General features: G+C 32.9%; 2 protein-coding genes across 2 annotated transcripts; one reads left to right on the forward strand and one right to left on the reverse strand.

Moving 5' to 3' along the window:
- Positions 1 to 3,285: 3,285 nt before the first annotated feature.
- Positions 3,286 to 4,722, reverse strand: mge (translocase of outer mitochondrial membrane 22 homolog mge). The gene is made up of 2 exons (XM_072532268.1): positions 4,407 to 4,722; positions 3,286 to 3,830 (listed from the first exon to the last, which is right to left on the reverse strand). The coding sequence occupies exons 1-2, from the start codon at positions 4,557 to 4,559 to the stop codon at positions 3,513 to 3,515; spliced, it is 471 nt and encodes a 156-aa protein (XP_072388369.1). The 5' UTR covers positions 4,560 to 4,722; the 3' UTR covers positions 3,286 to 3,512.
- Positions 4,723 to 4,990: 268 nt separating this feature from the next.
- fliI (FLII actin remodeling protein) lies at positions 4,991 to 27,943 on the forward strand. The gene is made up of 17 exons (XM_072532269.1): positions 4,991 to 5,190; positions 5,257 to 5,606; positions 5,713 to 6,089; positions 6,164 to 6,386; positions 6,551 to 6,792; positions 7,483 to 7,577; positions 7,734 to 7,801; positions 7,924 to 8,170; positions 8,700 to 8,885; positions 10,586 to 10,900; positions 11,382 to 11,554; positions 19,619 to 19,745; positions 20,857 to 21,133; positions 21,227 to 21,632; positions 22,283 to 22,592; positions 23,785 to 23,898; positions 27,665 to 27,943. The coding sequence occupies exons 1-17, from the start codon at positions 5,128 to 5,130 to the stop codon at positions 27,797 to 27,799; spliced, it is 3,708 nt and encodes a 1,235-aa protein (XP_072388370.1). The 5' UTR covers positions 4,991 to 5,127; the 3' UTR covers positions 27,800 to 27,943.
- Positions 27,944 to 27,955: the final 12 nt, after the last annotated feature.

Genomic DNA, 27,955 nt, shown 5'->3' on the forward strand with positions numbered 1-27,955 from the left:
AAATCCTTCTGACACCACTGCCTTACAGCCACCACTTAGTTTCGGAAAGAGGCAATATGCATATTCACGTTTATCCAATAAATAAAAACTTACCCTTGAAGAGGCAACAGAGCCCAAACAAGGTAAAAACAAGGAAGTAAGTAACCCTCCGAGTAACGTTATGTAACGTGTCTGTAAGACTAGAAATTCTTATAATGATGAGTCATAGCATGCTAAGTAACGGTGACCATCACCTGGCACGCATCAGCCCTGCACGTCATCGAGCTCTATATTTTTAAAAGTGTAGAAGAAATTTAAAAAAAGAACTTGTTCTTGTAAGCTTGAAATTTTTATATGATTTTGTTCATTCATTTAATGAACAAAATCATATATTATTTTCATTCAATGAAAATAAACTTATTCTGTAAAGTTCAAATTTATATGTGTTTGTATAAACGATTTAAAGTAAGTAGGTAAAAAGACAGACGGTTCTGGCTAGCTTAAGTCCATGCCAGGTGAGGGGAAAGATGCTACGATATTGCAAGTAAGAGAAGTAACATAAATTCAGTTGGTGCGAAAAGGACAGTACAGCAAAATTGATGTATCATATACCTGTACTGTATATCCATAGTGCTTCTTATCGATAGGAAGATTTTAAACAAAAAATAATATATATGTCAAATGAATAATGATGTATCCAATATTTTAATAAAAGTGTTATTTTAATTAATTAATTTAATATATTTTAATAAAAACACAGACATGTTAATAATAATTCTTGGAAATATGGACTACCTCTGCAACAATAATTTAACATTCTATATGGAATATGGCAAGAATTTAATAGCCCCTTTTATGACAAAGTTTACCTAGCTTTCACGCATTATCGGATGTGGTTTTAATCTAAGTTTTCTAAGAAGAGGGAAAAAAACCTTATCTATTATTACAAAAAAATATTCTATTTCAGAAGCCATTTGCAGCATTAGGAAAAATATTAAAGAGGATAGATGAGGCTTTTCCATTACTTGAAAACTTTGTCTGTCAAATGTACGTGATAAAATCTACAAATTTAAATGAAGCACGGTATGAAAAGATTCTCACCACATATAAAAGTGGTACTAAGATGTTTATGGAAAAACTCATTAGTTATGATTCCTCAAACTACATGCCAACGGAACTACAACAACAATTATTGCGATTTTTATATATTACAAACATCTGGCAAAATAATCACTTACAAGCGCCAACGGTTCTTAAACTTGAAGATAATAGTTGGAATTTAATTGATGGAAATTACGTATTTAAATGGTTTGCGGGAGATACAGTTCCTTCTTCTATCTATGAAATATTATTCCAACCATTATCTTATCAGGTTTAATAACGTTGGCGCTTTTACGTGACTATTTTGCCAGATATTTGTAATACGTCGTTTCAGGTTACAAGTGAAGCAGTAACATCTCCAGAAGATGCCAACCCCTAGTGTTGGCGAAACATCGAGAACTAATCTCAGACGACAACGGCCTAACAGCCTGAACAAATAGTTTAACATGTTTTCTGATGTGTTTGGAAATATTCCAGTTACAAGTAACTGATTAAACAACATGCAAATTGGTTTACTCAAAGTATAAACACACATGAAAAAGAGAAGAGATCTTATCAGGACAGTAACAAGTTATCCTTTAAACTTTGAATACCTAGAAGAGTTATACACAGGAATTTTATCAGCTAAATGATCAGAATCAGAAAGGTTACTGCCATTCAGGTCTTTATTAGTGATGCAAAAAGGTCAGCTGTTCCAGATCAAGTATCACAGCACTTTTAAGAACAAATTATTGGGAATACCATAGTCTTTTAGAAATTAACGAAAATTCTAGAATTGTTTGGCATCATAATGAATATTTTGATCCAAACGAGCAACATAAGCTTTATAACACTCTCTAGTCAAGTTTTTACATTGAGACAGTAAATTAGAAAATACTGTAGTAGTTTTGGGAATAAGAATTTTTAGTACATATAAGCCTTCTTTTTTTCCAATATGCCATGTTTAAGATAGGGAGGATACCATCCAGAGAAGCTAGAAGAAACAAACTTTTTAATAGAAACAAAATCTGCAATACCATTATTCAATACCTGATAAAAAAATTTTATGGCTGTTTCAATATTATTCTCTACAATAATTAAATCCCAATTGACAGGTCCAAAATAATCATTAAGAGCACAATAATCAGCATTGTTTAAGTCCAAGTATAATTCAGTGTATGAGAGCCCTTTAAAAGTAGTATATATAAGGTTCTTGAACCCCTAAGTGGAGCATGGAGCTTCAGTGAAAATGTTCCATCGGGTGCTATTTTGCGCTAAGGCCTTCACCTCATTCCAAGACTTTTCTTGACCTCTTATCTCTTCCATGATGGATCTTCTCTAAGTTTATACTGGGCAACCTCTTTTTTTTTCTTAATTGGGGATTCCACTCTAGGGCAATCTTTGCAATACTGGAATTATTTTTTCTGAGTGTGTGACCAATCCAATTCCACTTTCTGGACTTTATTTATAGTACCTAAACAAATATCACATTCAATTGCAGTGTGATGAAAATTATTCTGCAATATTAAATCAGAGGCTTCATCTATAGTTACTGACTGAGGATGATTACAAAATAATAAATCTAAAAAAGACAAATATTCATTTATAACAGTAGCAGGATAACCTGAACTTCAGTAAGCTAGTAAACCATCTTCATCAGTAAAGTCCACAAAGCCAAATTATAATCTCTAAAAGAGTATAGACGAATCAGGGTTCTGTGATATAATATATGAGATATAATAATAAATTTTTATATGTGATAGATGTTTATTGAATTTATTTACTCATGTACGACTTGTGAACATTTGTTTGTCATCACTGGATTCTAGTGATTTAAAAAACTTCTAGTTTTTATTATACTTACATACCACTCTGATTTATTGAAACTAATTTGTAGAGGTACACTCTGAAACTAACTTGTATACCAGCTATATAGTTGATAAAGAATCACAGTTTCTAAAACTATGAAGAGTTTATATTTTTACATCTTCATGAATTTTAAATAGTGTATTTCTTCCAAGAATGCTAATTTTACCAACTCCTATGATACTACATATTGCTGATAGTGTTTTGCCATAGAAACATGAGAAATACTGAATATTTAAACATATTGCAGCATGTAGATTAAATTTTTGATCAAAGTGTGATCACAGAATCAGAATTTTGGTGCTGATATAAAAATAAACTAGATTCTGGGGGAAATCTATAAGGAATAACACAATAACCTTCACTAATAACATATTTTATGTAATTCACAAAATCTGTAATGTACTATTGCCAGTAACCATCCCTGTATCACAAATAATTTTGCAAACTATAAAAACATGTCTCTACAATATTATTCTATGAGTAACAATCTGCAAATGCATTAGACAACAGATTGAAATTACATAATCTTTAAAAGATAATATACAGTCAATTTTAAGTGAATGCTTTAATAACAACTATGTATCTCAACTCTTCTGCTGCGGCATGGGGGGCATGATGGGTGGAGGCACTCCCCCTGATATTGCTGAATTAGGTCCTAATAATATTTGTTTTTGTTGATTCTTTTGCATTTCTTCCATTTGAGCTCTCTCCACCTCAAATATGATGGGTGCAAAAAGTATAATAGATGTGCTGAAAACTACCCATGTTGCACTCCTTGAAAAACTGTAAGCAAATTTGATCCCTTCTTTAGTGTTCACAACTGTAGACCAAGTGAAATTTCTTAAAGACTCTGGAAACATTTCTGTCAGACCCCATAATCTTTCGCATAAGGATTCATCAGGCTGTAAATAACAATGAAAAATATTACTGTTTAATCAATTACTCCTTATTGAATTATTAAATATACTCTTGGTTCAGTCTTTTGAAACTTATTGTCATTTATATACATCACAAAAACACAGAGGACTGTGGATATTGTAAAACATTCATATCATTGTGACTGAAATATAGAGCTCATTGCCCCCATTCTAAAAATAACTCAAAATACATTTATTTTACTAGAAAAGTTACCTGCTACTTGTATATTGAACCTAGGTTCGAAAATGTCAATGGGCTAAAAGCTACTGACATAAGAAAGTACTTTATTTTGATTTGTTAGTCTAATTTAGTTAACTATTTTAATCTCATTAAACTATGTATGTGAAAAAAGTAATCTTAAGTAATAAGTAACCCGTATTGTTATAGATATAGTAACAATAATATTTATGTATTAATTTATAAATAAAAGACAAATTACATCATTGTTTAAACCAATATTTTATTTTGACCTTATTTTCCCCATCTTAAAGCAAGGTGTTCAAAGTAAGGTTATGAGAAAAATGATCATCAAATTATTAAGTTATATCATCATAACTCACCTCGTCATCGTAACTGTCTTCAATTTCAGGTCTTTTCTTTTCTCCAGAAACAGACTGGCTCGTATGGGTAACATTTTCCTCTGGTTCTTGAGATTGAGAACCTTCTTGGGATTCCATTCCGCTATCTCTTTCGTTTTCTTCAGCTGGTGCCATAAGAAAAAAATAAGTGTATTATAACAATTAACCAATTAATTTAATTTTAACTTAACGAATGTACCAATGTCTCAAATAATAACTAAATTTATTATTAACACCTAAATCAGTTTTAATGGAATGACTGCTTCGAGTTGAGGTAATGCGAATGCGCATAATTCGACGCTTTTGATCATGCGTATTTTGGGTTAATGTATTTGAAAAATTTTTATTTACTTACTTTTTCATACAAGAAACCTTCAAACTGTGACACAGACACAAATAGATTTAATTATACATTAGTTAAATAAAAACTGACAATTGAAATATTTATACTGATTTATACAACTTTATTTCTACTTAAATGAAGTATTTACAAAAACAATAACAAAAAAGAAGAAAATACTATGTAATTTGACACATGACATATGATCGTGACATTATTATGGTAATGACATTTGATTAGTAGATTAATTAAGATTAGATTACCGTGTTAGGATTAGATTAAGGTGTTTTTACCTAAGAAAAATGGTATAATAAATATTACGATTGAAACAAAGTAAAATAGTTATTTAATGTAAAGTTCATAATGGCAAATACGGGAGTTTTACCCTTCGTAAGAGGGGTAGATTTTACCAGAAATGATTTTAGTGTAAGTACCTGTCCTATTTTTTTGATTTATCCTATTATAAAACAAAATTTAATTTTGAAATTTCAGGGAGATAAATTTCCTTACGCAGTGAATTCTATGACTGGCGTGCAATGGTTGAAATTAGATCGCACAAATTTAGAACAGATCCCAAAAGAAATGGGCAATCTCCTAAAACTAGAACATCTTTCATTAACCAGAAACAATCTTGAAAAATTATATGGTGAATTGACTGAACTAAATTGCTTGCGTACATTAAATCTACGGCACAATAAAATAAAATCTTCAGGTATACCAGTAGAACTTTTCCATTTAGATGAGCTCAGCACTTTAGACTTCAGCCATAATAATTTGAAAGAAGTTCCTGAAGGTCTGGATAAAGCTAAATCTTTATTGGTTTTAAATTTAAGCCATAATCAGTAAGTATTATCAAGAAATATGTATATTGTTACAACAGGTGACAACGCAATGAGAAACTTGAAAACAACAGTTAAAAGCTATATTATTTTTATTTGTACTTTCCAGCATTGAATCAATCCCAAACTCACTCTTTATAAACCTAACAGACCTGTTATTTTTGGATCTAAGTGACAATAATCTGGAAACATTACCACCCCAAACCAGAAGACTTGCAAATCTACAAACCTTGATATTAAATAACAATCCACTGGGCCACTTCCAACTAAGACAACTACCTTCATTGCTGAATTTGGAAACTCTACATATGAGAAACACACAAAGAAATTTGAATAACTTTCCAACAAATTTAGAGAGTCTTGTTAACCTTACTGATATTGATTTGGCAGAGAATAATTTGCCAAAGGTGCCTGATTCCCTTTATGCATTACCAAATCTTAAAAGGTTAAATTTGAGTGAAAATGAAATTACTGAGTTATCTTCAGGTAAGTTTAGGATTAAATCTGGATTTCTGGATAGTTTTTAAATGTATATAGTAGTTAATTGTAATAATTTTTAGCTTTAGAAGTTTGGCAAAAATTGGAAACCCTTAATCTATCTTACAATCAAATAACAGCTCTTCCTGCATCTCTCTGTAAACTGGTAGCACTGAGGAGACTTTATGTAAATGACAATCAATTAGATTTTGAAGGAATTCCATCTGGTATTGGAAAACTTAGTAACTTGGAGCTCTTCTCAGCAGCAAATAACAGAATTGAAATGATTCCTGAAGGTCTATGCAGGTATGTCAATTATTGTGTATTATAAATGATCCACATAATGTTACATTTGGAATTATAATAATGGTAAATAATCTCATATGGGTTGTAAAGCTTTTAAAGTAGTTGGCACAGAAAGAAATTAAATTACAATATTCATTTATTATTAATCTAATTCACTTTTTTAGATGCGGTTCTTTAAAGAAACTTAATCTTAGTTCAAATCGCCTGATAACTTTACCAGATGCTGTTCATCTTCTCACTGACTTGGTAAACTTGGACCTCAGAAACAATCCAGACCTAATCATGCCTCCAAAGCCTGTGGAAGCCACCAGAGGTGCCGGTATTGAATTCTATAACATAGATTTTTCTTTGCAAAACCAATTGAGACTTGCAGGGGCACATGTGCCGGTTCCAGCACCTGTTCAAAGTAAGTTTTCATTGCATTATTAGCTAACAATCTTTTGCACATTAAAAAGATTTTTTAAATCAATAACAAAAATCTTTATTGATACTTTTGTTGTTGGCATTTAATACATTTGTTTTTTTAGAACTTGTAGTTTGTTTAGTGATAAAATTATCACTATACTTTAGTAGCCATTTTCATGGATGCTTTAATTTAAATTTGCTTTTCCTACAACAACCTTGACATAAAAGCTTTGATCAGATGTATAAGAACATAACAGTCAAAATATACCTCACAATTTTGATGTAGCCCTTCTAAGGGTTTTTTAAATATACCTACTTACAAAGATTTAAACCTCTTTTTGTAATACATGGTATACAGCCAGCTGCAGGAATTTATTTTCCTTGTGTATTTTGTTTTAAACTATCAAATAAACTTGAATATTCTGATTCATAGCCATTTTGTTTCATATTTTATTGTAATTCAACTATTATTTCCTCACATGTTATTCGTATAAGAGGACTTTCATCCTCTGTTCTCATATACATTTTCCCATTTCTAGCCCATAGATACTTATAAACTTTTTGTTTTTTAGTTTTGTGGGCTAGATTAAACAAATTTCTGCCATCTTGTGTAAGAGGTCATTGACATATACTTGGGTTTTCATTTTATTGTTTTTGTTACAGCTGAGCTTTTATTCATATTATATTTCAGATCCCAGTAAAGATCCGATAGCAAGGAAATTAAGACTGAGAAAAGGACGTAGGGATCACGAAGAAGCTGACCAAGATCAAGCAAAAATTTTGAAGGTACTGGTTTGATAATTAAAAATTTATTTTAGTACAACTTTTTTCTGTAAATAACTTTAATTTTGATATTTTAAACTCCAAATGTACATTTGGTTATATATGCCACTGTGTATCATTTAAAATTATTAATTTTTATGTGTCAATGTAATATTTTAGGGTATGAAAGACATAGCGAAAGAAAAGGAACAAAATTTGCTTGAAGATCCTAAAACTGAATCAGTAAAGTAAGTCAGAATCGTAACTATAGTACCAAATTCAATAAAATTGCTTGTTTCAGACTTTTATATATTATCAATAACTAAAATTATAATTATTAGACAGGGTAAAGAATTTTTGTCCGTTTTAGGCCAAAACGCTGGGATGAATCTTTAGAAAAACCTCCACTGGACTATTCAGAATTTTTCGAAGAGGACGCCGGCCAGTTTCCCGGTTTAACAATATGGGAAATAGAAAATTTTCTTCCGAACAGAATAGATGAAGTAGCATATGGTAAATTTTATGAAGGAGATTGTTATATCGTTTTAAAGACATTTTTCGACGAAAACCAATCGGTTTCGTGGCAGATTTATTTCTGGATAGGAGAAAAGGCTTCGGTAAGTTAAGATTCAATACGTCAAAAAAAGTCTGTCAGCATATTAAAATGCTGTCAAATATTGAATTGTTTTGACTTACCCTGTATTAGATTTAAAGAGTATTAGCAAAATCAATTATTTTTAAAAATTTTGACAATCATTTAAAAACTATGCCTACAACAGGTTGTTACTTTTGTACACATTTACAATTACAAAGGGTGTTGAACTTACTACGATTTTTATTGAAATTTGTTTATAACTTGTTAAATATCCTGTATAACACAAACAACTTTGTATTCTTGTAACAAGTAAGTGAAGCGGATTTTAATTTAAAATAAATTATAGTGTTTTCATTAAAAAAAAAAAACATATCATTGATGTGGTCCAGTGTTATGGAAGACCCTGTATATTTGTAACTAATTTTAAAATGTGAAGCTTATCTCCTATTTTTTTAAATAACTTTAATAACTATATTTGGTATCTCCTGTAGTAATAGATATACTGGACTTGAATAGATTACAGGATTTGAACCATTTTTTTTATATTTAAGCTTGATAAAAAGGCTTGTTCTGCGATCCACGCCGTCAACCTAAGAAACTATTTAAGAGCACAATGCCGAACGATTAGAGAAGAACAAGGTGATGAATCTGATGAATTTCTGGGACTGTTCGATTCTCCTATCACATATATCGAAGGCGGTAGAACCTGTAGTGGATTTTATACTGTTGAGGATATGGTAAGATGTTGAGATACTAGTTATTGTTAAGGGAATAGTGTAGATTGTAGAACCCCCTGATAACTTGTCCAGAATATGCTTGTCGGGATATTTTTATTCAAATAAATTAGCAGAAGATTTCTAAATTACTCTAATACGAGGATGGTTTGTTAATACAAGGTCCGGCTATTTAATAACGAGACTGTTTATGTAAAAGAGTTTTCTTTTAAAAATTATTTTACAATCGAATGCTCTCTTTCAATATATTCCCCTTCCCTCACCACACACCGTTCCGTTCGTTTTTTCCATTGGTCAAAACAATGCTGGAAGTCTTCTTTTGTTAGAGCTTTTAGGAGCTCCGCCATTTTTCGCTTCACCTTTTCCATTAACTCGAACCGGATTCCTTTTAAGGCAGACTTGATCTTCGGAAACAGGAAAAAGTCACAGGGTGCTAAATCAGGCGAGTACGGTGGGTGTTCGAGCACTGGAATGACTCTAGCGGCTAAATAACGCTTCACAGACAGCGCGTTATGGGTAGGTGCGTTGTCCTGGTGCAAGATCCATGGCTTGTTTTACCACAACTCCGGCCGTTTCCTACGAACTCGCTCTCGAAGCGTTGCCAAAATTTCAAATAGTAAGCTTGGTTTACAGTTTGACCCTCTGGAACCCATTCAGTCATCACGATCCGTTAATGTCGAAAAAAAAAAACGATTAGCATGGCTTTAAATTTTGATTTCGACATCCTTGCTTTTTTCATTTTTGACGATGCAGGAGTTTTCCAGTGCATGGATTGTCGCTTAGTTTCAACATTGTATTTGAATATCCAGGTTTCATCGCAAGTGATGATGTTTTCCAGTAATTCAGGCTCTTCATGTAACCTCTCAAGAAAATCTGAGCAGATCTGTTGACGGAGCTTTTGGTCAGGGGTCAAATTTTTTGGGACCAATTTCGCACAGACTTTTTTCATGTTCAATGCGTCATGTAAATTTTTTCTGACAGTTTCTTTATCGGCGATTACAGTCTCAGCAATCATCCGAATGCTCATACGACGATGTCCGCGCACAATTTCATTTATTTTGGTCACTGTTTGCGGAGTTGAAACAGACAGGTCGACCTGGACGTTGGTCATATTCGGCGCTCTCTCGGACTTCAGAAAACCGTTTATACCATTCGAAAACACGCGCACGTGAGAATTATCACCATAAGCCTGTTTTAACAAATTATAGTACTCAGTCGGAGTTTTTTTAATTTAACGAGAAATTTCACATTAATATGTTGCTCATGTTTTTCGTCACACATTGTTATCGGCACGAGAAAAAAACACTTTCTTTTCTAACCTCTACACGCATTCTGCGCGCGCAGTCTCGTTATTTAATAGCCAGACCTCGTAATCAAGCCTGATTAAGAAATAGTATTTTTATCATCTATTTTTAAATATTTTTGTTCAGTGCGCTTAACAAGACGATTACTTAACTTATTTTTTATTTCGAACTATCCGTCATTGTCCGTCTTAAAAAGACGTCTCCAAGCCATTGTTCCCAATTGGTGTAATTTTGTCTGTGTAATCTTCTATTTATTTTGGTGCGAAAACGGGTTTCAAAAGCTTCCATATTATCTCTCGAGCAATTTATTCAGATATAAGTAAGATTATTTTTTATTTATAAAATAATAATTCTTCTATTTGGTAGTGTTATTATTGTAACATAGTTATTTTGATGCAGAACTTTGAAACAAGACTTTATAGAGTCCATCCAGCAGGTCCTTCTATCCATTTGGAGCCAGTTTCTGTCAGTGTCGATTCTTTGGATCCTCGGTACGTTTTCATTTTGGATACCGGCTTAAATATCTTCGTGTGGAACGGAAAAAAGGCTAAAAATACACTTAAATCAAAATCAAGACTCATGTGCGAAAAGATCAATAAGAACGAAAGGAAAAATAAATCCGAAATTTTAACCGAAGCGGCTGGCAGTGAAAGTAAGGACTTCTGGATTAATTTGGGTGTTGAAGATGGTGCACCACCTGAAGAACCACCTCAGGTATGTGTTTTATCTGCTTTTCAATTTTTAGGGTTAGGTTAGGTTCAATTAAAAGTGTTAGGAATGTCACGATTGATGGTAAATTCAAACTCTACATCATCAGTATACCTTAAGCACTAGGAAAAGTTACCTTGTAGATTCCACGTTAACTTTATCTGCTTAACAAATGGTCAATTCAAACTCTACATGAGTTTGTTACATGAGTTGGCTAATATTTTAAGAGATATACAGATTTTACAAACAGATAGAACAGAACAGCGCAGTGACTTGTTAAAACGCTAAAAACCCTTATAATATTCATAATTTAGATTTTGTTGGTCCTTTTATAGATTAACCTTAATGTATGACAGCAACGTGAAAAAATGCTCTGATTAATGGTGAAAAGCGAGTTTTTATTCAAAACATTCATTTATATCTACAATCAAAATAATATTCTCCAATTTAGTTCTAATTAAATTAAATAAATGCATTTATTTTATAGGAACACGTGGACCAGGATTTCGTATCAGTTTCCCCACGACTTTATCAAGTGCAACTAGGAATGGGTTATTTAGAATTACCCCAAGTGGAACTCCAACAGGGAAAACTAGTCAATACGGCGTTGATTAGCAAAAATGTGTACATATTAGATTGTTACTTGGACGTATTTGTATGGTAAGTTTTTGTAATTATTGAAGCGAAGCTTCGATACTGGTATTGTATTATTTTTTTTTTCTCTATAGTAAAATGCTAAGGCGAACGTCACGGAACTAGCGCTACGAGAAGGCGTTACGGGTAGCGTCACGAAATAGCGGTTCTTCACATCGATTCACTACTCCCGATCAATTCGTTTCTAGTCATCATATATTTATTCTAAGCAGGTTTATATTAAAAACTGCATGAAAAAGAACTAACAAAATACAGATCTTAAATAAGAAGTCAAAAAATAAAAGAATATCTGTCAATAAAAGATTCGATTCGCAACGATTGTCAAAATTAATAACAATATTGAATCATCTGTTTAAATTTATGTAAAACTTTCTCGTTTTAAAATAATTTTATATAAATACAATTATTATTTTTAAACATCATATTTAGTTTAATTTAGTTTATATAATAATTAAGTTTACTATCAAATCATATTTATTTATATTTTATTATTAATTTAATATTTCGTCTGAATTTGACAGATCTGTGAGAAGTAAACAACGTATGCTTTGTTAATACGTTAGTAGGTGACGTTAGGAGCAAACATAATAATTTATTGAATTATTTTAAAATAATATACAAAAATATTCTACAAAATATAATAATAAATATGTGTATGCTGTCGGTTTCCTTTGACTGTGGACATAATCCATTATCCAAATTGAAATTACTCTTGTAAGATATCTCTTATACTCATTAAATTTTTGAATATTAATAACCTATTTGATAATACTGATTTACAAGTGTAATTCACACATAATATACAGCTATATATACAGGTACATATACAGGGTGGTGAATCGTCAAATGTGCCATAGGAAACTCAATGGGAAATTCTAAAGGGTTGAATTCCTGCTTACCCAATTATTTTACACCAAAAGTCATGGCAAACTATTTGTAGAGGATTGAAATCTGCATCGAAAACAAATGTTAAAATTGTTCTACGAATTGGACATATTCCAAAATTTTGCAAAAATATTATACATTTTTCAGGTAACTCCTAAAAGTCAGGCCAAACGCAGTGCAAGAATGTGTATGGCGTGTGGCGTTTGGTTATATTGATGTTTCTGATATTTGACAACATTTGAATTGCCAAAATTTTTATTTTATAATTTTTTGTTTAAAAAAACAAAATATATAAATATCGACTCAGTTGAGGAAAAAGTAGCAGTAATAAAAATGTCTTCTTCAGGCAATAGTGCGCGAAGTGTTAGTTCTTTATTTAGCGTAAGATATCCCAATAGAACAGGTAAATTCCATAAAATATTTGGGAACAAATATCAATAGTCAGTGTAATCCAAAAAAAAGAAATCCTATCAAGAATCGAACAAGCAAGGAAAACATTCATGAGCATTAAAACATTTTTTACAAGATCAGACCTTAGTCTACAGCTTAGAATCCGAATGATCAGATGTTACGTTTTTTCTCTCTTACTGTATGGCTGTGAAAGTTGGACAATGGACTCTGAAATAGAAAAAAAAATAGATGCCTTTGAGATGTATATATACAGACGAATGTTGAGGATTCCATGGGTACAAAGAGTTACTAATGTTGAGGTACTTCGTCGCATGTGTAAACAAAAAGAATTACTAAGAATAATCAAAGAGAGGAAAATGCAATACTTGGGTCATGTGCTGAGAGGCGAAAGATATGAATTACTTCAAGTTATACTAGAAGGAAAAGTACAGGGCAAAAGATCAGTAGGAAGACGCCAGAACTCGTGGCTGAAAGACCTGAGGAGATGGTTCGACCGCTCATCCGCAGAGATCTTTCGCGCAGCAGTTTCCAAAACTACAATTGCCATTTGGATCGCCAACCTTCGAAAGGAGACGGCGCAATGAGAAGAAGAATCCCAATAGACCAATTCCAAGTCATTCAACAATTCAAAGGATTTTACAAAATTTTGAAAATACTGGAACCGTGATTTCTAATTCATCATCATCATCATGCAACCTCTTCTGTCCACTGCTGGTCATAGGTCTCTCCCATTTTTCGCCATTCTTCACGGTTCTGTGCTTCTTGTTGCCATTTCTTGGATATTCGTCTAATGTCGTCCATCCAGCGTGTTGGTGGTCGTCCTCTGCTGCGTTTGTCTTCTCGTGGGCGCCAGTCAATTAGTTTTCTGGTCCATCTTGTGTCTTTCAGTCTCGCTATGTGACCTGCCCAATTCCATTTCAGCTTGGCTATACGTTCGACGACATCACCGATACCTGTTCTTTTCCTTAAGTCTTAATTCCTTATTTTGTCTTTTTTTGTCACGCCGAGAATTGATCTTTCCATGCGCCTTTGTGCCACTCGCATTTTTAGTGCTGTTGTTTTTGTGAGCGTGAGAGTTTCGCTTCGTATGTCATCATAAGAAGAACGCATTGGTCGAATGTCTTCCGTTTCATAGCTATCGGGATGTTGTTCTTAAAGATGTCTCTTAGTGAACCATACGTCGCCCAAGGAAGTGTTATTCGTCGTTGAAATTCGCAAGTCTGGTTGTCCTTGCCTATTCTGATTTCATGACCAAGATATATGTACTTTTCTGTCAATTCTACCACTTGATTTTGGATGATTAGGTGTTCGCTGGGAACTAAATTTGGTCTTACTGGTGTTCATTTTTAGACCTACTGTTGAAGATACGTTTTCTAACTCTTGTACCATTTGTTGTGCTTCACCCAGATCTTCGGTAATAAGTACTCTGTCGTCGGCAAAACGCAGATGATTGAGCATTTCTCCATCTATTTTTATTCCTTTATTTTCCCACTGTAGCATTTTAAACGCGTATTCGAGGACCGTTATAAATAATTTAAGTGAGAGAGTGTCGCCCTGTCTCACACCTCGCTTGATATGAATTTCTCTGGTGGTATCATGTAGTTTTACACGCATTGTGGCGTTTTGGTATAATGTTCGTACTAACTTTGTGAGCCGGTAACCTATTCTACTATTGTTCAGAGCAGTTATAATCTGTCTAATTCCACAGTGTCGAAGGCTTTGTGAAAGTCTACGAAGATAAGTACAAGTGGTCTGTTATATTCTAGCGACTTTTCTATTAAGGTTTTTACTGATTGTAGGTGATCGTGATTTCTAATTGTACCTGTGTAAATAATATTGTTATTAATAGCAGTAGCGGGATATCAAATGCGGGACAATTATTCCATATTGCAGAAGATTGAGAAGCCTTCGCAATGGTGATCGCCAACGTCGGATAATTTTGATATAGCACGCGAAGAAGAAGAAGCAGTAGTAGAAAATCCTAGAATAAGTTTTCGGACCATTGCAGTCGAGTTTAATATTCATAATTCCACGGCATTAAAAATTTTGAAAATGAATCAATTCCGTTCGTATAAATTTCAATGTCATCAAGAACTAAGAGAAGTAGATGTTGAGATACGACTGGCTAATGTTAGACAAGAATTTTACAATCGATTGGGATACTATTTAGTACAAAATGGCGGATTGTTTGAACATTTTTTATAGTTTTGTGTTTAGAAATTATCATAAATTATTTTTAGGAATAAGGATCACATCACAGTAAAACTATTAAAACTTGCTTGATGGTTTTTAAGGTGGGGACCATCTGTTCTTCATACGTGTTATACATTTTTCTTCTAAACATACCGGCGTCTTTTCTTTTTCTTCTCCTTACTGTCGGTTGTTTTGTTATGGACCACACTGTGTTCATTGGTCTTCGTGTTAAGGCTGCCGCTTCCTTCACTGCACTAAATTTGGAAAGTCCTCGTTCAATGAGGGTAGTGTAAACGTCAAATATCACTTTTTTGTGCCAACTGACAAAACACTGGCTTTACGGGTTTGTTAACACTGACTTTTATTCGTTCGGCATTATTATTATTAGTAACTTCACGAGAAGTACTAGGCTCTTCCCACGGACCAAATATTTTGAAATAATATTGTTTTATACACAAATTGTCTTCCTTTATGGACAAAGTCAAACAAATAACTAAGGAAATATTCATAATATTATCTTAGTCTACTTATTCCCTTGTCAGAATATGTAATTACGATTTGAAATATATTGTGATTGGTGCTTTAGGTAATAGTCAAAATAAAACCCTTCCAAGAAATTATTTCAATTGACTTTCACTGATAAGACGTAATGAGGTTATAATGACGAGTTATTTATAATCCTCTTTTTAAAAGCTAGTTTATTATCAGGATCGAAAAAATATACCTGAATAATTGTTACCGTTTTGGAGGTTCAAAAAATATTTTCTTTTCGTAAATTCCATTTGGGACGTTAAATTTTATGTATTACAATATATTGTTTTTATCTCACTGTTCGATCAAAAATACAAATTTCAGAACCTGTAAATAATTTAATGCGATGAAGGAAGCGACAGTCTTAACACAAAGACCAATGAAGACAGTGTGGTCAATAACAAAACAACCGATAGTAAGTAGAAGAAAAAGAAAAGACGCTGGTATGTTTAGGAAACTCAACCGGAGTGATGTGGAGATCATTAGAAGAAAAATTTATAACATATATGAATAATAGATGATCCCACGTTAAAAACCATCATGCATATGTTGCAGAAAGTTGACACGTGAATCAAGTGCTGCAGTGAGACAATAAGGCGATGTCTTCTAAAAAACAGCTTTAAAATAAAAACGATCGATAAACGTCAAGTGATTATGGAATCTGCTTGTCTACAAATATGGAGGATGGAATTTTTAATTCAAATTCATAAATACAGAGAAAGAGGAAGAGAAATTGTTTATCTGGATGGGTCGTGGTTTGAGACCCATGACGTTCCAAAATGTGGTTGGGCAGATTCTTCTTGTCACTGTACAACAAAAGCTTCATCAAATAAAGGAAAACGTATTACAATAATCCATGCAGAAAAAAAATAGTTTTATACCTAATGCTTTAGCCTTGACATGCAAAAACATTAAGGACTCCCGTGTCGACTATCATGATGACACCACGTCAGAATTATTTGAGCACTGGTTTTCAACGAAGTTATTGCCAGATACCACAGTCGTAGGCTGAATAAAGTTCCATGTTCTAATGACACCAAACTTAGAATCCAGGAATATGTGCTGGAAAATGATATATATTATGAAGATAATTATTCTAAAAAACATTTACTGAAACTTTAAAATGATTTTCCCTCAAAAAACAATATTATTGCGACAGTTTGGCGGAAGAAATGGGTCATACAGTATTAAGACTTCCTCCTTACTATTGCATGTTCAATCCGATTGAACACATATGGCATGAGATAAAAGCCTCGATAAGGAGAAGTAATGTTTCGCTTACGCTAAATTCATATGTGGTTCGTCTAATTGAATTAGAAATGGAGAAAATAACCAACGACAGCTGGAAAAATACAGATAGGTTACTCAAAGAATTATAGATCTAGATAACGACAGTGATAGTGAAACTCAATTGTCCATGTAATATTTTTTAAATGTATGTACTTTTTGAATTATATTTCGCGGGCTGAAAACCATAAGGTTCCAAGCGACATTTACAAAAATTTTCAGGAGACGAATTTTAAAGTTTGCTGTCAAATAAAACGGTTTTGACAATATTGTACTTTGTCAGATATGTTATATATTATTGTTTAAGGATTCGGTAATACAGTGATTCTTAAAACAATGCTGTCGTTGTGGTATAAAATGCAAATTTCATGGTTTTTTCAAAATGTTACACTTGTACTTGGAACCTTAGGGCACTGTAACAGCTGTACTTGGAACTTTGTGTCCCTAAATAAATTTGAAGTTTTAAAAATGTCATATTATGACATATTATGTCATCATTGTAGACTTTATTGCCTTTAACAATAACAGTTGTGAATAACCTATACCATGACGTTGGAAGTATATATATATACTCAATATACTCAAGCTTTTTCGCAGTCAGAGGTTTGAGTTTTGTGTTATCGGCCGAAGCTACTACAAAGTCAGCAGAGGAATTATTTTTGGGAATCACTCTCTGTTTCTTCCTAATACTGCTGGTAACTTTACTAACATTGACTGTAGAAAATTCGGCGCTGTGATCATTCAGCTTATACTGAAAAGTAAACATGTCTCCTTGCACAAAACGTAGTTGACATACTTTAGTGTAAGGTATTGTATTATGTTGGTATAATGATGCTGTTTTTTGAAGTTTTTAAAGTGTATTGGTTTCATATTAATCACACAGAATGGCTTTCGTTTGTTGACTTTTAACAATAGTCTAATAAACGCTAGTGGAGACCAAATATTCGTAACCTTCATAGCTTTTTCTATGCGAGAGTGGATATTATCGACAACCTGTATGCACGAATGACCAGGTATGGAGTATTTCATAGTTGCCATTTGGATATTAGGATGTCTGTTAAGGAAGTCAGTGATTGCTACTGAAATCAGGGATTTCCTGTTCTGAGGAACACAACTAGCACTCCACGTGATTATCTCATTTATTTCTGGATGTTTTAAAACTACTTTCTCTAAAATTTGTATTAGGGCACTAGACAAATCATTGCCTGATCTCCCACATAATGTTTCTGGTCATACTGCACAGTAAACTTCTGAATCAACAGAACTGAGCTGTCAGATTGTATACGTTTAATTTCTGTTTGTAAAACAGCACATAGACTTCAGATTTAGGTAGATTTGACATTTTCCAGATCAAAACATATAATGGCACAGTTTGAGTTCTCTGTTTTTTTGTTATTTTCACGTTCTTGGCGCATTATCAATTTCTTTCTAATATGGGAATTATATGCCTGTTGCTCTTCTGCCTGCACCCTCTTCTCTTTTTTGGCCAATCTATAGTCTTCGCAGACGTCACACCTATCCGTTTTCGGTTGCAAGAACTCTAGATTATGCTCAAAATTAAAAATGTGTCTATATAACGACAGCTTTTGTGGAGGTATATTGTTTGCATTGCACATTTTAATGTACAATTCATATATTTTTTGTAAGTTAACTGTTGGGTCTAGATATCTTTTTTTTTTAATTTTTCCTGCAATAATGCGCTTCTACATATGGAAAATTGAAAATTATTTTCTTTGCTTGAAATGCGATCTTTGGTCCCTTTCCGTCTTTTATCAGAGTGTGGTGTGCCTGAATCACTCTTCTCTAAATGCACAGTATATATGGGCTTTTTCTGGAAGATATTCAGAACCGGAGCTACAATAATCCTCCCAAGATTCATTTTCGGACACAGAGGACATTGTAAACAAGAAAATGATAATTTTAACTGATAAAACTCACATGTAACTTTCACCAATACTCTCACTATAGTACATGGAACCATATAGTTCTAACTTTAAACCATTTCGTGCGCTTGGAACTAGATTTCACTGTTGATTGTGGCGCTATCTGTCAACGAATCGCAGAACTTTCAATACCATTCTATGCAGAATTAAAAAAACAATAGATTTCTGTTAAAAAACGAGTTTTGTACAAACTGTCGCTTGGAACCCTATGGTTCTCAGCCCTCGATTTATAAATGGTAAACTTTCTATTTATACGTAATTTATGTAAATATTTTTAAATTCAGTTGATATCAATATAAAACCAGCTTCTCAATTCTGAAAATAATTTTTTTAAATATTTTTGCCTATGTTCTTTTTGTACTCTATTTAGAAATGATAAATTTTTGTAAATATGTGAATGTAGTGTATGTAAATATTTTTGCAACTATTATAACTTTAGTAGACAATGATAAAGACCGGTTTTTAAACACACCTAACAATCGAATAAGTAATGCAAATCGAAAATAAATATTAACGACTCTCTTAGATCTCTGGTAGGACTATAATACAGATTTCAGTCCTCTACAAATAGTTTCTTATGACATTTGGTCTAAAATAATTAGGGAAGTAGGAATTCAACAATTTAGAATTTTCTATTGAGTTTCCTAGAGAGTTTTTTTTTTGTTTTTTTTAATGATAAATAAATAATAAAATTACTTTATTCAACTTTAAAAATATTTAAATTTTAAAAATACAGAAAACATTGTACGAAGCTTCGTACTCGTCTACGATACCGCCTACTATACCATCTTTTTTTAATGGACGTTTACGATGCTTTTAGGATCGGCAAAAAATCTACACGGCTTGTGAATGCAGCAGCTGTGAAATTATCTGAGGAATTATTTAATATGATCGACAGACCTGAGTATGCTCGGGTAACGAGAGTAAGAGAAGGAACTGAGAGTCAGGTTAGTGAATTTATTATATATTATATTAACCCTGCATTACTACCCATCAAAAATTGACATATTTTACTACCCGGGGTACATGTATACCCCAAATTTAAATACATTTTTGCAAAAAAACAAATATATTTGGAAAGGTACAAAGTTATTGTATACAATGGTTTCACATTATTAAACATAATTATTAATTACTAGCGGACCCGACAGACTTCGTTATGTCAAATAGATTTGGAATGTGGCAGTTTATTTCTTTAATTCTCGTGAACAGAACCGTCATCATGATGACAGGGCGGTGTGTGAGGGTCAGCTCGGGTGACCTAAGTATCTTCGCTTCCACGAACTTTGGCCACCCTTTTGGAGCCACTAAAAACCCCGACTGGGATGTCTGCCAGAGGGCTTGAAACTAAGAGGGGAACTTAAGGTTCAAATCTGAATAAATAATAATCTAAAGGGATAGTGGGAACCTAAAGGAGACAAATATTTATAAAGTGGGTGCTTCAACGACAAAACATAGAGATAATTAATTATTTATTATTATTATTAACATAGGGTTAATAACCGATGTAATAAAGAATAATGAAATAAAACCTGTTTTATTTCATTATTCTTTATTACATCGGTTAGTTCTGGTTCCAGAAATCAAAATCAACCTATAAAATCAAATGAGAAATGAAACCAAATATGAATTATTAAAATTCATTCGGCAAGGAAAAATCAGGGTAAAAAAGCCTTCACATATCCTAACTAAAGAATTTAGAACCTGGTTTGCAATATCCACAACGAAACTATTCAGAACAGCAACAAATTACCAGACTGATTGCCAACATTCAATAATGGCTAGGCACTATAAGAAGAAAAAGGTACTTTTCTCTACCTCTTATATTTTTTAGTTCCTTTTATATATCACCGGGATCTTCATTATTATATTTCTCTATATACACCAATAGCCGCTATAGAACAGAATATAATGAAGGCAATGTAATAAATACAATAAACACGACAGCGCGGATTGTTGTCTCTTTTCTGATTGATTCAAGTGATAACAGCTGATCTAATCCTATTTTTGAGGAAATTGTTCAATATTATCTCTGTAAGAATAATTGTGTTTTTGCAGATATTTAAATCTAAATTCATCGGTTGGGACGAGGTGATAGCTGTAGATTTCACACGAACAGCCGAATCGGTCAAGAAGACTGGTGTCGATCTAATCAAATGGGCACAGAAACAAGAGACAAAGGCCGATCTCACCGCTCTGTTCACACCAAGACAGCCGTCAATGCCATCAGCAGAAGCTCAACAGCTAATGGAGGAATGGAACGAGGATTTAGAAGCAATGGAGGCTTTTGTTTTAGAAGGAAAGAAGTTTATACGATTGCCAGAAGAAGAACTAGGTAGGTTGATACAAAAATGAAATATAAATTAATTAATTTATACTCTTGATCAAAAATCGTACGGTTACGTTAACACTTGTGTTTGTTCTTCAGGGACGTTCTATTCTCAAGACTGTTACGTATTCCTTTGTCGTTATTGGGACGATACCGACGACAGTATGCCAGAAGACGAAATGGACGATTTCCAATGGGTTTGTTACTTCTGGCAAGGTAGAGATGCTTCCAACATGGGCTGGCTCACCTTCACGTTCACGCTCCAAAAGAAGTTCAAAGCACTATTCCAAGACAAATTAGAAGTACTAAGGACATATCAACAACAAGAAAACATGAAGTTCATGGCTCATTTCAAAAGGAAGTTTATTATAAAGCAAGGAAAGAGAAACAAGAAGATCGATAAGAAAGACGTTGAATTTTATCATTTGAGATCCAATGGAAGTGCCTTATATACGAGATTAGTACAAATAAAACCAGATGCTACTTTGCTCAACTCCGCTTTCTGGTGAGTACATTTTAAATTTTAACATAATATATACTCTGCAAAATTTTAACTGAAGTGCTTTTGGTGGAAAATCTTTTTTTATATCCGGTAAACTAATGCTGAGTTTTCTTTTCCGTTCATTCTGTTCTTTTACTATACCACATTTCTTATCTTCAGCATTCTCATGTCTTCTTTGATGTCAATATATTCCTATAGTACATTATCATCTGCTCTTTTACTCTACTAAAATGTTCCTATCCTTTTTTATGTTGTAATATAAAGTGATTTCATAGTACTTGCTTTTTATACATAATATATTTAATTAAGGCTTTTCGATGTTGTGTTTTAATGCACAATATGTGTACAAGTGTAATACAGTGGGTACTGTTGACAATATGTACAGTACGGCAAGCGAGAAGTAGCTGTTGACCAAATTTTATACTATTAATAATTTTTCTTCTCTGACCTTCAAGCGGAAGAGATCGAGCTCCAAACGTTGGCAATGTTGTCAAGTATTTAAATATTTCTTCGAAACGGCTACATTTTGGAATTGAAAATTTCAAGGAATAGTAATTATTCGAACATGTTTTTCATATATTTGTTCCATCAAATTATGGTCTCGTTCCCGAAGTGCCTCACAAGTTTTTTTTACGTTTATGCTATCCTTTCAGTTACATTCTTAATGTTCCATTCGAGCAAGACGACGAGTCAGGCATCGTTTACGTATGGATAGGATCCAAAAGCGACCCAGACGAGGCCAGAATCGTTCAAGAAATCGCAGAGGAAATGTTCAATAGTCCGTGGGTAACGCTGCAAGTTTTAACCGAAGGCGAAGAACCTGATAACTTCTTTTGGTTGGGCCTGGGCGGGAAGAAGCCGTACGAACAAGATGCGGAATTTATGGAATACACTAGGCTGTTTAGATGTTCCAACGAAAAAGGATATTTCATTGTTTCAGAAAAGTGTTCGGACTTTTGTCAGGTAAGTTACGAAAGGTTCTTAGATACAACTATATGTAGACATATATATATATATATATATATATATATATATATATATATATATATATATATATATATATATATATTAAACTTTCTTATATGGCATACGCGGTCTTTTGATATGCTTACTGTCTCAGCTATCTCGCGCACCTTCAGTCGGCGGTCTGCTAATATGAGATCGTGGATTTTTGTGACGTTATCCTCCGTGTTAGCCATTTTCGGGGTACCGAGGCGACGCTCATCAAAAACCGATGTGCGACCAGGTTGAAACTCGTTATACCAATTTTTGATGGTTGCCATCGAAGGAGAAGTCACTGTATACAGCATTCAAGCGCTCTTTGATTTCGCTGCGCATCATCGTCTAATCTAAATCATTAATATTTTGCGTCACCCTAATTTCTAGATGAATTGTTCAACATTAGTTTATCTCACATATTGTATGTCCACATATGTAAGCAATACACCTTTATACATTTGTGATATGTAACTACTTTATCGCTTTGGAAAAATTTATTTAATTCCACAATAAAAAATAGGTAAAAATAGTTCCCATTCCAATTCATCCATGAATTTTAATGTTATTTTGCTTCCTTTGCGTTAAAATGTTGAAGTTGAAATGTTTGTTTTCATTTCAACTTTTATATATCTTACAGAAGATACTCAAGATAAAATCTTAAAGAGGATGATCATAGTATCAACTAAAATTATCGGATATTTTACTGTTATGGTATACGTACTATCATCGTACGTTGCGGACAACATTAAAAGTATCGTATAAAACGATATTATCGTACACCTGGCATTGCAGGACGTTATTTTAAACAGTGTTAAAGTCTATCGGAAACATTCGGGTTTTCATTGAGTTTTTTGTAATACTATCGATACATTTTTTTCGTATTTGTATATGTTTAATGTCTAAACGAAGTTTCAAGGCTCTCTGTATACGGAAGGAATGTAATACGAACTTGAATGACTTAATCTTTTCACCCCAGAGAATTTGATATAACGACTACCCAATGTCAAGAATAAACGTGTCAAATCCTTAATAAAAAATAAGAACTGTGCCTCCGAGGCCGTTGAAAAACTTATCAAAAATATCGTAGTACCTAGTATGAATTTTATCTGTGGCATTATTTTTAAAACCAAATTATGTAACCATGATGTGTTTTTAGGATGATTTAGCAGATGATGACATAATGATCCTCGACAACGGAGAACAGATATTTTTATGGTTAGGGGCCAAGTGTAGCGAAGTGGAAATAAAATTAGCCTTAAAATCGGCACAGGTAATAGATAGTTTTTAGTAAATTATTTTCTTAAATTGATTATCAGTTGAAATTTTTAAGATATTATTCTTACGTTTAACACAATTCAAACAAACGCTTACACCATACAATCAAAATATGTTTATATAAAACATTAATAATTATGTTCAAATACCACAGAATCTTATCTTTAGCGGTCTCTGTTTTGTAAAGGTATAAGCTGGATTTATAGTTTGACGGACTGTAGACGTAGACGCACTGCAGAAGAAACGCACGTAAGAAACGAACTGTAAATATTATTTCAATTTATAAATCGACGGAGTGGAATTTTTTCGCATGAGTAGAAAGAGTGGCTAGAGTTGGTGACCATGATACTATAATATCCTTTTATTATTATTTTATAAATTCCTAAAGTCCATTGTAACAAATAATCAACAAAATCAATATTCAAATATGTTGATAAACAACCATAGATAAAGAATATATATTACTGAATAGATAGGAAACTGTGTAGGTTATTTCTGGACAATGCGCCATCTGGCGGCCTTAGGAAAGCAACATCTTTTTAAAAAATCTCGTAATTCTTCAAATATAAAGATTAATATTGAGGGTTTTTATAAACATTAATTACATGTATTTAAATGTAGTTGGTTAAACAGTGGCTATTCTGTAGTTTCTATAAATTACAACACAGAAACAGAGAAGGAATAGCCTCACATTTCAAGGTGGACTTATATCTCAATCCAACATAGCGGGCTTCTGGTCCAAAATGAATTGTGCAAATGCTTTCACACTTTCGAACCCTGTCCATAGGCTTCACCTTCAAGTCTTCTCTGCCATAAAGCTAAAAAATAAATAGTTTGTTTTTAATATTTTCTGTGAAATAATGTTACATAGTATATTTCTAGAGGTGCTTTACAAAAGGACAAATAAACAAAAGTTTTGTAGAAAAGGTTCTTAAAACATTGAAGAATTGCAACATTTTTAATGGCGATAATTTTAATTCCTAAAAAACTTTTACCTAATTCTATATTGACAACAATTCTAATACACATCATAACGTGAAAGGAAAGAAGTTTGGGACAACATCGGACATTTTAAGGCAATTATTAAAAAATAAATAAAATCTTATATCAGCATTTTCTACTTACCGCCCTATCTTTTGGAAAAATATGCATTTGAGCATCCTTATTGTAATTATTACAACCATTAACGCAACAGTTAAAAACCGTAATTATTTAACTATGATGGCAAAAAAGCAAACAATTATTTAATCGAAAATAATACAACTCGAAACAGTGTGTCGAAACCACAATAAAAATGGCGTACTTGTTTTGTTGGTTGCGGTATTGCGCAGTCACGAAGCTTTGCTATGAATGCTACGCCCTCTGGTGTCCTTAGGAAATACAAAGTTCAGAGGACTGTCACTCCCATAAGAGATACCCGGGCATGTAAACAACTTTACAAAATGGAGGGCGGGCCAGACAGTTCACTTTGGTTGACAGCACAAAATTCTTCCTTTTGATTGGCCAGACGCAAGTAACGCACTGTAAAAGATGAAAGTTGACCAACTCTTCCGTTGCAGTGCGTTTTACTTACGTTCCGTCATTCGTTTACGTTCATTTTTAAATAAGAGTACACAAAATACTATGTTGATCTTTTTCCAGTGCGTCTACGTTTACAGTGCATCAAACTATAAATCCAGCTATATTGTTATCAGAGTTTATATGCCTGGTATGGAATTTTTTATTTTGCAAAAACTTGCCACACTGAAACATTGTCAAATGTGATGTGAGAACAGTAGCAGACTTAAGCTCGTATCGTCGTAGTCGACCAGTAATGATAAGACATGTGGATCCATCTCAATAAACAAATATACATTCTGCAAATCTTGGATCTTCGCAAAAATACATTATTTATTTTTTATATTACGTCCATTTTCTATTTATACAACATAAAACCACGAAATTAAGTCTCTCGTCCCTATACAACAGAATACATAAAATAAATACAGAAATATGATGAAGGACGGTGATTGTTTCATCCACTGGAAATTTGTAGATCTGTGACTGATAGGTGACAGCGTTTTAACAGGTGGCAGATGACAAGTTTAAATTTTCAATCTATTTTCGTGTCTTAAAACCACAGAGTCATCGAAAAAAATTGTAATTGGAATAGACCGTGGACATTACATATTTATACAATATGGAATGTGTAACAATAAAACTCCAACTAACGTTGGCACGGCTGATAGCACCCTGTAAGAGCCCCTTGTCTAGGGTGACAGATAAACCGAATGATTGCCGGTATAAGCAATCTCCCACTTACTGGCCAACGGCTTCGGGCGGATGAGTTGGTGAGTAATAGGGCACTCTAATATCGGTCTCAAAGGCGGAGGAATCAAGAAATGGTCAACGACATAAGGATGTAGAAGGTCAGGAGAAACCACTACATTAAAGATCTTTGTGGATATCTCTCGTACAGCTTCCCATGACAAAGGAAGAAAGTATGCATACTATTAATGATCATGGACTTCGGAATCCAAGATCCGGCAGGGAAGGCAAAATTTCCTTTCCAATAGTACCTTTAAGATTTTGACACAAATTCTTTGACACATCAAATTCTTTTATTAAAACTGTACTCTCTAACAATGATAATTTGGAGGATTCTAATTGAGTTATAGTTTTCTGGACAAAACTATAATTTTATTTTATGAATGACAGTTGCTGTTGGAGGATGTTATTTTGGAAGGCTTGCTTAGCTTCCAATAAAGATTGGCAACTATCATCCGTTAAAAGGTTAATTATTTTTTTTAAATCAACAAAATGATCAGCATAGAAATTAGCTGCTTCCAACCATGTTAACCAATGTGTTAAAATGGGTTGCGGTGACAGCGGAATAGCAGGACGCATTAAAAGCACTTAATTAATTAAGTCCAATATATGGTATGTTTTTGTTTGTAGCAAAATTAAAGCAAACTATGCTATTGTTAGAAAAAAAAATGGTAGCGACCTTTCAGTAGACTATTGAATGATATTAATTGTAAATAAGTATCCTATTTTTTATCTACTATCCTTGCGTCGGTACTTTTCTTAAACATAACCTACAATTTTAAAATCTTTGTTTTTACCACCGAGTAAATTTTTAAAATAAAATAAAAAATAATACGTATGTACTTACGGTTTTGCCACAACATGAGCAATAAACTTTATCCATATCCATAGATAGCTCTTTGTAAGGTTTTATCCAAGTTGAAACATTGCTTATTTTCGGCAATTTACAAAGCACAATAATTATTTACAATTAGATATACACGTTGTTTACGCCTTCAATTTTACAACAAAAGTGAAACCAAGTGAAACTGACCGTCAAAATAAAAATTTTTGTTTGTAAGTTTGAATATAAAAATATATAGTGAACATCAAATTTTCAAATTAAATGCACTTTATGCTCACTTTTATAAAAATATGCAAAATTTGACATTTTTGCATTTTTTATTAATTATATGCAAAATATGCAATTTGCATATTTTCCCGTCTATTCATCACCAATCCACACCCGGAAAAAACTAAACGGAAAGAATTTACAGATAAAATAAACAATTTTTGTAGAATTATCTTTTGTTTTGAATAAAATTTTTTTGTTGAACTAATTATTTGTTTATTTTTTTGGCGTATCTTCTTTTTGGTTGGATTGGACTGAAATGTGTCCACGCTGCTCATTTGTCGATATATACTCTTAATTTTTTGTTATATCACATTTCTAATTAATTTGCTCCCCTTTCTAGGTGTACATTCAGCACACGCGCGCAAAGCAACCTGAAAGACCAAGAAAATTGTTTTTGACGCTCAAGAACAAGGAATCGAAAAGATTTACCAAGTGCTTCCATGGTTGGGGTCTCCATAAAAAACCCCTCGAGTAAATTTACTTCTGAGTGATTATTATTTATATTTACATGTATTATATTTATATATAGGAAAGGAAAATGTGCATTATAAGTGGATATAATCCAGTTCCCTATCGTTATGAGGTAAGAAGAAAAATTCACGTTTGATTTTCTTCTTCTTCTGAAAAAAAA

This window comes from Diabrotica undecimpunctata, chromosome 5 (genome assembly GCF_040954645.1).
Source record: "Diabrotica undecimpunctata isolate CICGRU chromosome 5, icDiaUnde3, whole genome shotgun sequence".
Lineage (NCBI taxonomy): Eukaryota > Metazoa > Arthropoda > Insecta > Coleoptera > Chrysomelidae > Diabrotica > Diabrotica undecimpunctata.